General features: G+C 35.6%; 1 protein-coding gene across 1 annotated transcript in view; it reads right to left on the reverse strand.

Moving 5' to 3' along the window:
• LOC136033939 (multifunctional protein r-like) overlaps positions 1–13,270 on the reverse strand; it is a 248,362-nt gene that overhangs the window by 148,000 nt on the left and 87,092 nt on the right. Inside the window, exons 13-15 of the mRNA XM_065714958.1 lie at positions 9,325–9,534; positions 7,837–7,988; positions 1,646–1,858 (exon numbers count right to left, since the gene is read on the reverse strand). Of these exons, the coding sequence (XP_065571030.1) occupies positions 1,646–1,858; positions 7,837–7,988; positions 9,325–9,534 (575 nt within the window). The remainder of the gene's footprint in view (positions 1–1,645; positions 1,859–7,836; positions 7,989–9,324; positions 9,535–13,270) is intronic.

The raw sequence follows: 13,270 nt of genomic DNA on the forward strand, positions 1-13,270 counted from the left end.
TCTGTTTTTTTAGTTTTTTTTTAGTAGTCCTCACTGTTATTTTAAAATGACTAAAATCATTGTTTTCTTATGATGGTAGAAATAGAAACATAGCATTTGAAATGAAATGAAAGTTGAAATGAAAGTTGTTTTCAGTAAAGTTCAATTCATGTTCCAGATTCTAGAAGGAATAGGGGCATTAGCTATGCTCCTGTTTGTAATTATTCCTGTTCGTATAAGCTTGACTTGGTTTTTATTGTAATTTGTGTTTGATATAATTTCATTTATTTGCTCATAGTGATATGGTCGTTTTGCGCATGAATTAGTATTAAACTTTATTTCTGCTCGTACTTGGGTAGCTCTTAACTTCTCTTTTGAAAACGCCTTGGTTGAGTAAGTTATTCCCTAGAAAAATCGATACTTTAACAGTTTTATTGGTATTTCATTTAAAGAGTAACAAGAACAGTGAAAACCAAATCTTACTGTTTGAATTGGTTTAGTAAAAACATACACAGCCACTTCAAGAAAAATCAAGAATCCAATTTTCTATAAAATGAGATGTAATTATGGAAAAAGTGGTTGAAGCAGTTTCCAAATCTCAAAAAAAAGCACTGGCGAAACATCCCCCCCAACAAACTAATAACCCTCGGCATAGAACAGCCTCAGGAGATAAGGCTTTCTTTTAAACGTGTAGTTGTTTTTGGGAATCAAAAACAAAAAGTGTTGTCAATTTTAGCTAATTAGTTTTGCTGATCGATTTTCACAGTTCGACGTGGCAACACTGAGGATAAGTTGGTACCGCCCTCAAAATTCCATAATTTTGGAACAAATAAAAGAAAAATTTTAGACATTTGCCCTTTTCAAGTATGCATATACCTAAGATGGCTTTCAGGTGGCTAAAATAATTTATTTTTGATGTCTTTGGTACTTTTTAAAGAACCCAAACATATTTTCGACTTTAACAACAAAATCTATGTGCCTGTTTTGAATCCAAGCAAGTTTTGGGATATTACAAAATCTACATCTGAATATTATTAAAAGAAAAATTCTAAAACACGGGAAAGCAAAATTGGAGTAGAAAAAGCATTTCGATGACATCAGAGAATGATGTCATGACCTGAAAAGAAACACTTTTTGTAATTCGATAATGTCATGCAATGCATGAAAGACCATAAAAGAGAATAAATAATCTCAAAATTCCAAGCCGACTCTTAAGCAGTCCTGTACAAAACGCTATAGTATCCTTAGTACGTATCCTTGGTATCATTAGTATATATCCTTAGTACGTTACGATTGATTCTTTTCTTTCTGTTTTGTCCTAAGACGTTGAAAGTTTTCTACATGTAAGCGAACCGTTGAGGATCTGAAAAGTATCTTATCTTCTGGATTGCCAAATTTGATAAAACAGTTATTTATTTTCATGGTTCAATGTCGCAACACTGACGAAAACATGATGCTACTATAAAAAATCATAATTTTGAAACAACAGAAAGAAACATTGCAGAAAATTGTGGTTTTCTGGTATGAATAGACCAAAGATGGATCCATGGGACAAAAATGTTTTACTCTGTTGTCCTAATCACCTTAAGTTTTTTTTTCGTCTCCTGTGAAGTTAAACAACTTTCACATGCAAGTTACAGCGTTGACGAGTATAAAAATATTTTACCTTCTGGATTTTCTGCGTAATATATATCCATAACCACCTCAAATGAAATTTCTTCAAAATACAAACGGTCACAGACATCATAGTCCGTACTCACAGTTTCAGGATTACAATTCACCATTATAGTTTTTTTCATCTGCTTTCGTAGCTCACGGAGACAGCTGACTGCACACCAATCAAATTCAACAGAACTGCCGATTCGGTATACCCCTGAACCTAGAAGAGTATACAAAAAGGGTTAGCATAAAAAAACATAAAACAAGAAGCGGAGTGAAACATATTGCTTCTATATTTCACTTTTGATGCCAACTGTATTATTCTTATTTTACGTTGGCCATGAATAACAGAGCGAATTCTACCAAAAATACTACTACCAATATATATATACTATATATATATATATATATTATATATATATATATATATATATATATATATATATATATATAGAGAGAGAGAGAGAGAGAGAGAGAGAGAGAGAGAGAGAGAGAGAGAGAGAGAGAGAGAGAGAGAGAGAAAGAGAGAAAGAGAGGAGAAAGAGAGAAAGAGAGAGAAAGAGAGAAAGAGAGGAGAGAGAGGAGAGAGAGAGAGAGAGAGAGAGAGAGAGAGAGAGAGAGAGAGAGAGGAGAGAGAGAGGAGAGAGAGAGAGGAGAAGAGAGAGAGAGAGAGAGAGAGAGAGAGAGAGAGAGAGATCGGTACTATACCAATTAAATTCGTCTCTGGAAAGAAAAGTTACCTAAAATTGAAAGCCCCCATTCTATACCCAAATTCATACTCACATGTCTCTCCCTTGTCTATTACACACAAAGAACAGCCTCAATAATTCACGGTGAATTCCAAAAATTATGCCATTTACAGGAATTGTTTGATTTTCTTTACCTTTTCTGATCAGCAGCATCTGACCACGCAAACGAAATGGCGGATATTTGCGGAAGTGACAAATATGAAAAAAAAATTAATAAAAAAGCTATTTTAGTTAGATAGACACAAATCCGTGAAAATCTGATTGAAAGAAGCGAAAGATATTTATTGAAATTGATTATTCAAAACCCTAATTTCAATAACGGGACTTTAAATTTCAATTATCCACATATCAATGTGAAAACTTTTACTTTACATTCAAATGATATGGTCTCTTACTCACAAAACAATGCTAGGTACAGGGGTGCCGTTAAAGTTTTAAGTTTTGAGGAGAAATTTAAAAAATGTGTCGATATAATTGTCCAGAATGATGACAAATGCGGACACACAAGATAAATTTCCAAGGTATATTTTCACAAGTGTTGACAGGCGGTGGGGACACCTTTGAACTCCCCTCTCCCCTCCTTAAAACACCCCCTCTCCCTCTTAGCGGCGCCCCTGACTGGATATTTTAGTTTTAACCGATTCAACCTTGGATCTTTCACTCACACAAGTGAACGTTCATTAAACAGAAATGTATGTTTTTTTTTTATACTCTTCATTAAACAGAAATGTATGGTTTATTAAATGATGTCATGTGTAAGATAAATAAGATTGTTCAGTTTCCAACTGAACATCACATCCACCGCATCACTTATTTACATAATATAATGTCTATTGGAAGCTCAAAAAAGAAAATATGCAGTAGCAGTTACTATAAATGATGATTCTTTGGAACCAACACCTGAACTATCAAACGTGATAAGATGTGAAAATTTACAACCTGGCCATCAGTTGCGACAACTCCAATACGGGCAGCTAAAACAAAGCAAGTGAGCGAGCAACACCGAGCAAGTGAGCGAGTCAAAAATGAAAATGAAGAGCAAAGACACACGTGGTTAGAAGAACAGCGGCGGCGGGTCAAAAACGAAAATGGGAGCAAAGACAAACCCAGTTAGAGGACATGCGACACTGAGCAATCGAGCAAGTCAAAAATGAAAATAAAAAGCAAAGACACACACAGTTAGAAGACGACAAATATGTGAGCAAGTCAATGAAAATCAACCTGGACACCGAGAATCAAAACGTGTCAAAATTAAAAATGATAGTGGTGATGATTGGGTTTGAGATTTTGACATGGATAAGGTCATCAATGCCTGCCACACCTTTATTAAAAAAAAGGTTCGGCAATATGTATTTCATAACGATGAAAGACCTCGCCTGCGACTGCGTCTATAGCCTGTCCTAATCCAAGATAAAGAGGGAGGGTTGGGCTGTGGACTTGCGACCCACTCCTATAAAAACTCTAAGTAACAGAAAGATCCATTGGGAATAGTCTCGGATCTGATTGTATTTTCATGACAACCACATGCCCCCAGGAACGATTTTTGAGAGCGAAAAATTCCTTCAAATCTGGATTCTGGAACGTTCGTGCAATGTCCCAGGTGTCCAAGACAGTACAAGCTCTGAAAGAAATGGGCCGGTACGATCTTGACATCCTCACCATGCCCGAGGTACGATGGCCAGGTTCAGGCCTAGAAAAGTTGCCAAGTGGACACAACAGGTTATGAGAGGAGTTGAATTTCGCTTCGACAGCCAGATTTCAAAGATCGACATTCAGGTAAGCATCAATAGAAATACAGCAAAAGCAGAAAAACAGAAGAAAAATCGTGATAAAATCGCCAAAATAGTAATAAAATCTGGGATATGAGATCAATTGTCTCAATTTTTAATCAACTAATCGAACACATTGAAGGGCGTTCCCCCTTCGTCCCTCATAAGTGAAGCCTCATTATATAACTAGCATTTCTGAGGTATCATTAACTCAATGAGCTTCCCATGCCTACTCTTATCCTTAACGCAGGTTCTGAGAGGATTCGAATTCTGTTCCGACAGCCAGATTCTATGAATTCGGATGACAGATATGTCTGTTATCCTATATTTGATCATAGTTAAGAAATTCGTATGTCGGGGCGGCAAAACTTCGCTTCGAATAAACAAAAATTTCTTGTTATGCAACGGTAAAACTGAAGCGATGAAAACCATTTTTGAGGTAGATATTCAAGGGAGTTTTGTTCCCAAAACTTTTCTAGAAAGACTTTTTAGAAACATGCCTTAAATCTAACATAGCAGTTAAAACTAAAATAGATCATTTTCGCTTGGCAAAAATCTCTGTCATATGCCAGGACTTACCATTCTGATCGTCTGACTTCACTTTGCAGTTTTTTAAGCGTAAGCTTATCCTTAGGACAAGTTCTGAAAGGATCCGAATTCGGTTTCGGAAGATTGATTCCATAAAAGTCAAATTAAAATAAATATCTCTGTGTGGTTAAATATACAGCTCACTTCTTTCTTCGATCACAGCTGAAAAATCGTCTCTATCGTCGGAAAAATTTTGTTGAAATACCAAAATAGGTTCTTGTTTATGCACCGATAAAAATGAAGACTTAAAAATTATAAGGAAAATATCAGATAATTATTTTCTAGATAATTATTGAAGTTTTTTTCGAAAATTTTCTGGACCGAGTTCGTGGAAATGTGCTTTAAATCAAACGTATCAGTTGAATCATTAATTTACATCAGAGATCCACTTCCCACTCTGAAGATTATTCCTTATTGTAAAAAAAAAAGCCCGCCCTAATCAAACGCGGCCATTCGAAGGTGATCTATCATGAAACATCATCCTCCTATTGCTAATAGTTTTTAATTAAGCCCAGTCTCAATTATATTTGTTTTTCGCAAATTTCTGAAAACACAGATTGAAACACAAGTCAACCTTAAAAAACCATACTTGTTTATCATAATTACAGACGTCATGCAAAAGTTTTTTTTTATTGAATTCAGATCGAATTAACGAAAAAAACAAGAATTTGTTTATTTTTGAAGACAATTTTTTGCAACTACTACTTCGTTTTCGTGAGAGAGATAAAAAAAATTATTAAGCGCTATCTATTGCACAACTGAATTTTCTTTTTTTATGCAAAACAAGGCTAAACACAATAATGAAACTGAATATTTTCTATATAACTGACAATCTCCTAGGCTTTGGATAAGGCAATGAGTTCCAACTCAATTTTTCTATTTCAATTGATTGCCTGTGTAAACTCTTGAGAAACTTTTCAACTTTTGTCCCTGTGAAATATGGGCTCCAATATCATATTTTGATATTCATTTTTTTTTTCATTTATTTCTTTATGATAACTATTTCCTATATTCTGTTCTAAATCTCCACAGCAGATTGGTTTGCAGTCGACCTTCGACAAAATCAAAATAAAAACTTTTCGTCTAAATGCATCAGACTGACTGGTACTAAGTTCAAGCTGAATCAAATAATTTATTCTCTAACGACGCTAAATTCTATAATCTATAAATTCTATAATCTAAAAATAGCAATAATGATAATACAAATTAAAATCGTAAAGAATTAGCCTTAATTTGGGTGTAATAAGCCCTTTTTAATTTTGAGTCATATAAGTCCTTTTTTAATTTTGGGTCGAATAAGCCCTTAAATAATTTTTGGTCGAATATAGAACTTCGTTGTTTTACCCGTGGGAGGATTGATTCTCTTATCTCTATTACCGAATATTGTCCTTTTTGGCCAACCGTCTGGGGGCAAGCGTCGGATGGCTTGCCCCCAACCACGCATTGCACCCCGGCCGAGGGCTGAGAATCAGGGGATCGGCACCTGCGCTACGCGAACCCTAAACGGTTTGCATGCGAAAGTTTGCTTTGCTTTTTGCTTTTGTCTGGGGCTACACGGAAAGCAGGTCGCCCTTGTCTGGCTTGGGAGGATGTCATAAATAAAGATTTAAAGGAAATAGGAACTCCTGGGAGGGTGTAAAGAGGGAGGCTTTAAATAGATTAGGTTGGAGGAGGAGCGTGCGTAGCTGTGTTGGCCTCAGGCGGCTTGGTGCTGCAGTAAGTTATTATTAGTAGTAGTAGTAGTAGTAGTATTCCATAAATGTTTTTTATAAGCTGCACAGTGTAAGTAATAAGCTGTACATCTATACTGATAATTTATCTATACAAATATCTACACATCTATTTTATATATCTATAGATCTATACTTATTATATGTACATCTATACTTATAATCTTATAAGCTGTACATCTCCACTGTGTCATTGCAATTTTATTCAAATAAACACTTCGATTACACATCTATACGGAGTAACAACTGTTTTTTTTAGGGGGGAGGTATAAAGACTTATGAATAAGAAATTAAAACCCCAGTTTGACTGTATTCTCCAGCTTTAAACATACTTCCAATATTTTGAAATTACGGGAACATGTACATTCTTTTGTCTCTCCACCCGGCGACATCATACTTCAGAAATAAAAGCCCAAATAGAATAGGTGCGGGGCTCAATTGGATTTTTTTGCGGGGCTCTCTTTGTATATATTAAATTTTTAAATAAAATTTAAATGCATAGTAGTTTACGTCCGTAGTACATCATCTCTCTAATATAGGACTATATAGTCTATTTATAATAAATTTGACATGTATTTTAACGGGCATCAGTTTTAACGGGCAATAAGTTGTACTTAACGGGCAAAAAAATATTACATTTTTTAAATAAAATATACATGCATAGTAGTTTACGTCCGTAGTACATCATCTCTCTAGTATAGGACTATATAGACTATTTATAATAAATTTGACATGTACTTTAACGGGCATCAGTTTTAACGGGCAATCAGTTGTACTTAACTGGCAAAATAAATTTTTTAAATAAAATATACATGCATAGTAGTTTACGTCCGTAGTACATCATCTCTCTAGTATAGGACTATATAGACTATTTATAATAAATTTGACATGTACTTAACGGGCGAAAAAATATTAAATTTTTTAAATAAAAGATACATGCATAGTAGTTTACGTCCGTAGTGCACCATCTCTCGTATAGGACTATATAGACTATTTATAATAAATTTGACATGTACTTTAACGGGCATTAGTTTTCTATATTATAAAGCATACATTAAATAATAATAAACATGTTAAAAAATCTAATCCAGCAATGCAAACTTAAAACAAATATATTTTCTATAATTTGGATAATTCATAATTTATCCCTTATCGCCACATCAATTTGTTTTAAATTTCAAAATCTTTTTTTTTCACATTGATGGTAACATGGGGCCCGATTGGGTCCAATCGCAAATAATCGCCCTTTCTTCGGCTCTTCATACATACTACTTTTACGCATTAAATGAATGCGATATTTTTACTTTGTCGAAAAAAGGAATAGGGAACAAGGGACATTGTCACACACAAACTTTTTTTTACCTAATACCATTGTATACCCTCCAGGAAAATCCACATCATGTGCCACACCGTTGTAGGTTAAATAAAGGTAGTTTGTGACTGCAGGCCACTCGGCTGCCACGGTGTCAATCTGCTTGACATATGGGAAAATGTTTCTTTCCTTTCGCTTGGTTCTGAAAATAACACATAAATTTAAAATACAGACAACATTCAAAATGTATTATATAAAACTTCATTTTTTGGTAAAATAATAGAAATTTTAATTCCTAAATATTATTTTCAATAAATGAATGGAAAAAAGTGACAAGCGGTACTACATCTGTCACGCGTAAATCGAAACTGCATAAAAACACTAAGTTTGTCTAAGTTCACCAAGGCTCAGTGCTCTCTGGAGGGGAGTAGGTGGAGGTACATATTTAAGAAGACTAAAAGATGGATTGAAGAGTATTGACTAGGCATAGGAGGACAATTTACGTGAGAGATTAAGAGGAGGATTGCTTTTATTTAAAGCTTTTAAGCAGTTTCCAGTCTATTAGCTATATCAGGATTTCCATTCAAAGAATAGCCCTTTCTGTTTTTCTAGAAAAAAAAACACAATGGCTTATCTGGCTTTCTAGAGAAGTTTTTGGGAAATGTAAAAAAATTATGCGGACGAAGAAGCTCCTTTTCTAGACAAGAGCTAAGAGCTTACATGGCACTTGTGACGACGTCGGAAGAGCCAAGAGCTCATGTGGCGTGAGCACTAGCAAAATTCTAAGAATCAATAGATTCTTTTAAAAGGAAAATCCGAGGCTTAATGCCGGTCGAGATTTAAAATAGGAGCTCTGATACACAAGATTCTCCTATTTATCAAAATTCATTAAGATCCGATCACCCACTCGTAAGTTAAAAATACCTCGTAAGTTACACTCCTAAGTTAAAAATACCAACTCAGTAGATTCAATGCAAATATTCATGGCTTGATAGAGAATACAAATTTGTTCACCCTTGTTTAAACCTGCCTTGTTTTGTCTCACGGCTGGGGGATCGAGCAGAAATCTTCAGGATTAGTTTTGCAAGGAGAGAAAGGAGGGGGAGGTGAATTCAAATTTTTGTTGTGGGAAATTTTCCTTCGATACTTTACAAAACAGTATACGGGACGATTTCAGTTTCTTGATTTATATTCACATCATTCGACAGGATTCGTTGCTAGTAACAGCATAAATGACCTTTTGGCCAACTCAGTCGATTCACCTGCAGTAGCTTTTTGCTGTTCAAAAAGTCCGAGCAGCTTCGGCTTTTTTGATCGTGTATCTTGTTTTTCCCAATGCGAGGGAATCGAGTTGAAACATTAACGCAAAGTTTTATTGGGCAGGGGAAGGGTAGGGAGGACAGGGCAAGGTAACTTTGAAATTTCTATTCGAGGGGGGGTGGGGTTAGGTCTTCACACGACAGTACACTCTGCATTTCTTTCCCTGCTTTATTTATGCTCTCCAACAGGTTTGGTCGTTAGTAAGAGTATAAAATAACCTTATGGCCAATTCCGTAGATTCAACACAAGTAGCTATTTGCTTGTCAGAGAATCCAAGCTGTTTCGCCTTCAGAATCAAATCTGGGGTTAAGTCTTCATCCTTACATCCCTCTAACTGCATCTGCATATCGACAATATTCTTCATTTTTGATAGGAACCATTTGTCAATTTTGCTCAAATTATGGATTGCGTCAACAGTATAACCAGCCCTGAAAAAATAAGAGTGAAATATGTATACAGTCCAAAAACAAATCCAGAAGTTTTGGAGGGAAGCTGACTAAAAAAAAATTTCTGGAAGGGAAGTTTCTGGAAGCGGGCCTTTCTTTACCTTTGTGCAGTTTTTATTCACTTGCTTATAAAAACGTGAAGCTAAAAACCTAAACATAAGGCATAGTAATCACAAAAGCAAGCATTTTAAACCTGGAAATTTTATGAAAATAGACTTAGAAAATTATTGAAATAACCTGTTTTCTATAATATTTAGAGTATATTTTCACCACAAGGCATCTGGTGTGGAGAGTTTTCATAAAATTTTTCAAAACGAAAAAGGAAAACATCTTCCATATCCCCCAGACTCAGAATTCCTTAAAATTATTTAATATAGATTCTAGTCATCGGTGGACTTAGTATCTCGAAGGAAGCTTAAATCTCCTCTTTTCAGTCTATTTTAATCTGTGAAGGAGCTAAACAAGTATTAATGTTCTACGATTCTCTACTCTGGAGTCTCACTCTATCTTTTTTATCCTGTTGCTGTTTTATTTTTAATAAATAAACCAAAAAATCGATCTTATATTGAAAAAATAATATTTTTGACGGCAGGATAGTAATTGCTGCGGAATAAAAAACAAAGAAGATTTGATCGCTAATCTACAGTAAGAATATAAGTGCATAGATTGATTTCAGTGAGCAAACCTTCTATATCAGATTTTGTCCTGTTTTATGGTAAAAACGTCAACTTTTCAAGAAATAAATAAACCCAATTTTACGGTTAATTCTAGGGCGAAGGCCAGAGCTAGGAACCATAGCAAAATAGTTAAACTGTTGTATAATATCTAAACTATGAAAGTTATAAATATAAAATTTTTTCATAGTAATATCAGAATCACGAGCATGATTTTAAACTATTCATATCCAACGAGGACTGATCCACGCATCGGAGAAGGCAGAGAAAGGCAAAAAAAACATGAACGAATCCTTCCATCAGTGAACAAGAACCAAGAGCTCATATGGCACTTGTGACGAGGTCGGAAGAGCCAAGACTTCTTCCCACCAAGTTTCATTACGATATCTCCACTCTAAGCGTTTTCCAGGATTTCCAGTTTCCCCTTCAAATCCCCCCCAATGTCCCCGGATCCAGTCAGAATTTAAAATAAGAGCTCTGGGACACGAGGTCCTTCTATATATCAAATTTCATTAAGATCCGGTAACCCATTCATAAGTTAAAAATAACTCATTTTTTCTATTTTTTTCTAATAAACTGTCCCTCCAATCGCCCCCTAGATGTTCGAATCAGAGAAGTGACTATTTCTAATTTAATCTGGTCGGGTCTCTGATACGCCTACCAGATTTCATCGTCCTAGCTTATCTGGAAGTGCCAAAACAAGCAAACCCGGGACCGACAGACCGACAGAAATTTAAATTGTGATCTAGGACTGTAGGACTTGTACTTATTCTTCCCACAAATTTTCATCCCGATCTCTCCACTCTAAGCGGTTTCCAAGATTTGAAGTTCCCCCTCCGACCCCCCCCCAATCTCACCGGATTCGGTTGGGATTTAAAATAAGAACTCTGAGACACGAGGTTCTTCTAATAACAAACTTCATTGAGATTCGATAACCCCTCCGTAAGTTAAAAATACATAATTTTTTCTAATTTTTACTACCCCTCCCCCAACCTTTCAAAATGAGCAGATCCGGTTCGATTATGTCAACAATGTATCTAGGACATGTGCTTATTCTTCCCACCAAGTTCCATCCCGATTTCTACACTCTAAGCGTTTTCCAAGATATTCGGTTCCCCCCTCCAACTCGCCCCAATGTCATCAGATTCAGTCAGAATTTAAAATAAGAGCTCTGAGACACGATATCCTTCTAGATATAAAATTTCATTAAGATCTGATCACCCGCTCGTAACTTAAAAATACCTCATTTTTTCTAATATTTCTGAATTGGCCTTTCAATCCACTCCCCCCCCCAAGATGGTCGAATCGCGGAAGAGACTATTTCTATTTTAATCTCGTCTGGTACCTGATACGCATGCTAAATTTCATCGTCCTAGCTTATTTGGAAGTGCCCAAACTAGACAAAACCGGGACCGACAGACAGACAGACCGACAGAAATTGCGATCGCTATATGTCACTTGATAAATGCCAAGTGACGTAAAAAGAGTTAGCCCCTTCAAACTAGAAACACATTTATTTTGGCAGATGATTGTTAACACTACGAGAATGGCTTTGAACAATAAACAGATAAAAAAAAATAAATTTTTTAATTAATTAAGAAATTAAAAACTCTCGGCTTTGAGCGGACCTCATAATCTTTTGTTAACATCGATAAATTATCGTTAATATCGATGTTAACATCGATGTTAATCGTTAACATCGATGTTAACGATTAACATCGTTAACATCGATGCAAAAAGGAGAGTGTACGAGTCCTGATTTGCAATAGTCGAAGGCCCGAGCCTTATCTGAGCAAACCAAGTATCTTTTGCAAGGGTCTACAGCTTAAACTGCGACTATAACGAGGTAGGCGATGACAAAAATGAAGCTGCCTTTTTCTAGGAAGAGTCACTGATGATGGAATCGAGGGTTAGAGCCCAGATATCAAAGCCGAAAGCTACATAAAAGTCCAAAGTGAATACTAAATCTGCTTAGCGCTTAGTATGATTATTATCTATGTAGTCATAACTATTTTTTGTACATTTCAGAGATATTTTTATTGATGACTTGGGACAGCCCTTGATCCATTCATCAGAGGAATACCAAACTGCTTTAATTTTGTCCCTGTGAACAGGGACAAAACAAGGGACAAAAACTGTGAACAGGGACAAATTTTGTCCCTGTGAACAGGGACTGTCCCAGTGAACAGGGACAGTGATAGCACCATCTGCTATTGATAAGGTTGTGTTGAAGCTTAGAAAAAAAGAATTCTGGGCAGGCGCCAATAGTATTTGTGCTGAGTATTTTATTGCCGCAAGTGATCTCCTCTATAACCATCTTGCATTGCTTTTCCAAATGGTTTTTAACGTTGCTGTCGTTCCGGACAGTTTATGCATTGGAGTGATTAGGCCAATTCTAAAAAAAGTAATCAAAATCATCATGTTCATCATATAGGGCAGTGACTGTATCAACGTTTTCGCCAAGATATTTGAGCTTCTGATTATCGACCACTTAAAAGAAAAGTGTATTATGCCACCATTCAAGTTCGGGTTCCAGTCAGGTTTAGTTTGCTTCCATGTCTTAGAAGACTTAGACTTGACTTTATTGAACAAGAAACTATATACATAAATTTTATACAAAGGAGACAGGGAGGCAACTCGTTTTGTCTCCTTTAACAATAGAGAGAGAGAAAAGCAATTAAACCTCAATAACTCACGGGGATTACACAGAGAAAGAGAGATGGAGTGAGAGAGAAGCGGAAAAAATCGAGTCATAGAGAGACGGATGGGACTTATAAACTAATTTATAAATAAATGACTTTACATTCAGTCTCCAACACAGCGTAGGAGTTTGTTGATTAAATTTGTTCTTTTTGTGGTTGATTGCTCATTTTCAGTTTTTATACAATAAACAAAAATGTTATTATTATTCATTGTTTTACAGATCTGAATATATGTATATACAGTTATGTATGCTGATTTATTATGCACGTTATGCTGAACGCCATAGAATTATGTAGTTTTGACTGAAAAGTCCATAACAAAACAACAAATGACCATGATAA

This window comes from Artemia franciscana, chromosome 12 (genome assembly GCF_032884065.1).
Source record: "Artemia franciscana chromosome 12, ASM3288406v1, whole genome shotgun sequence".
NCBI classification, from domain to species: Eukaryota; Metazoa; Arthropoda; class Branchiopoda; order Anostraca; family Artemiidae; genus Artemia; species Artemia franciscana.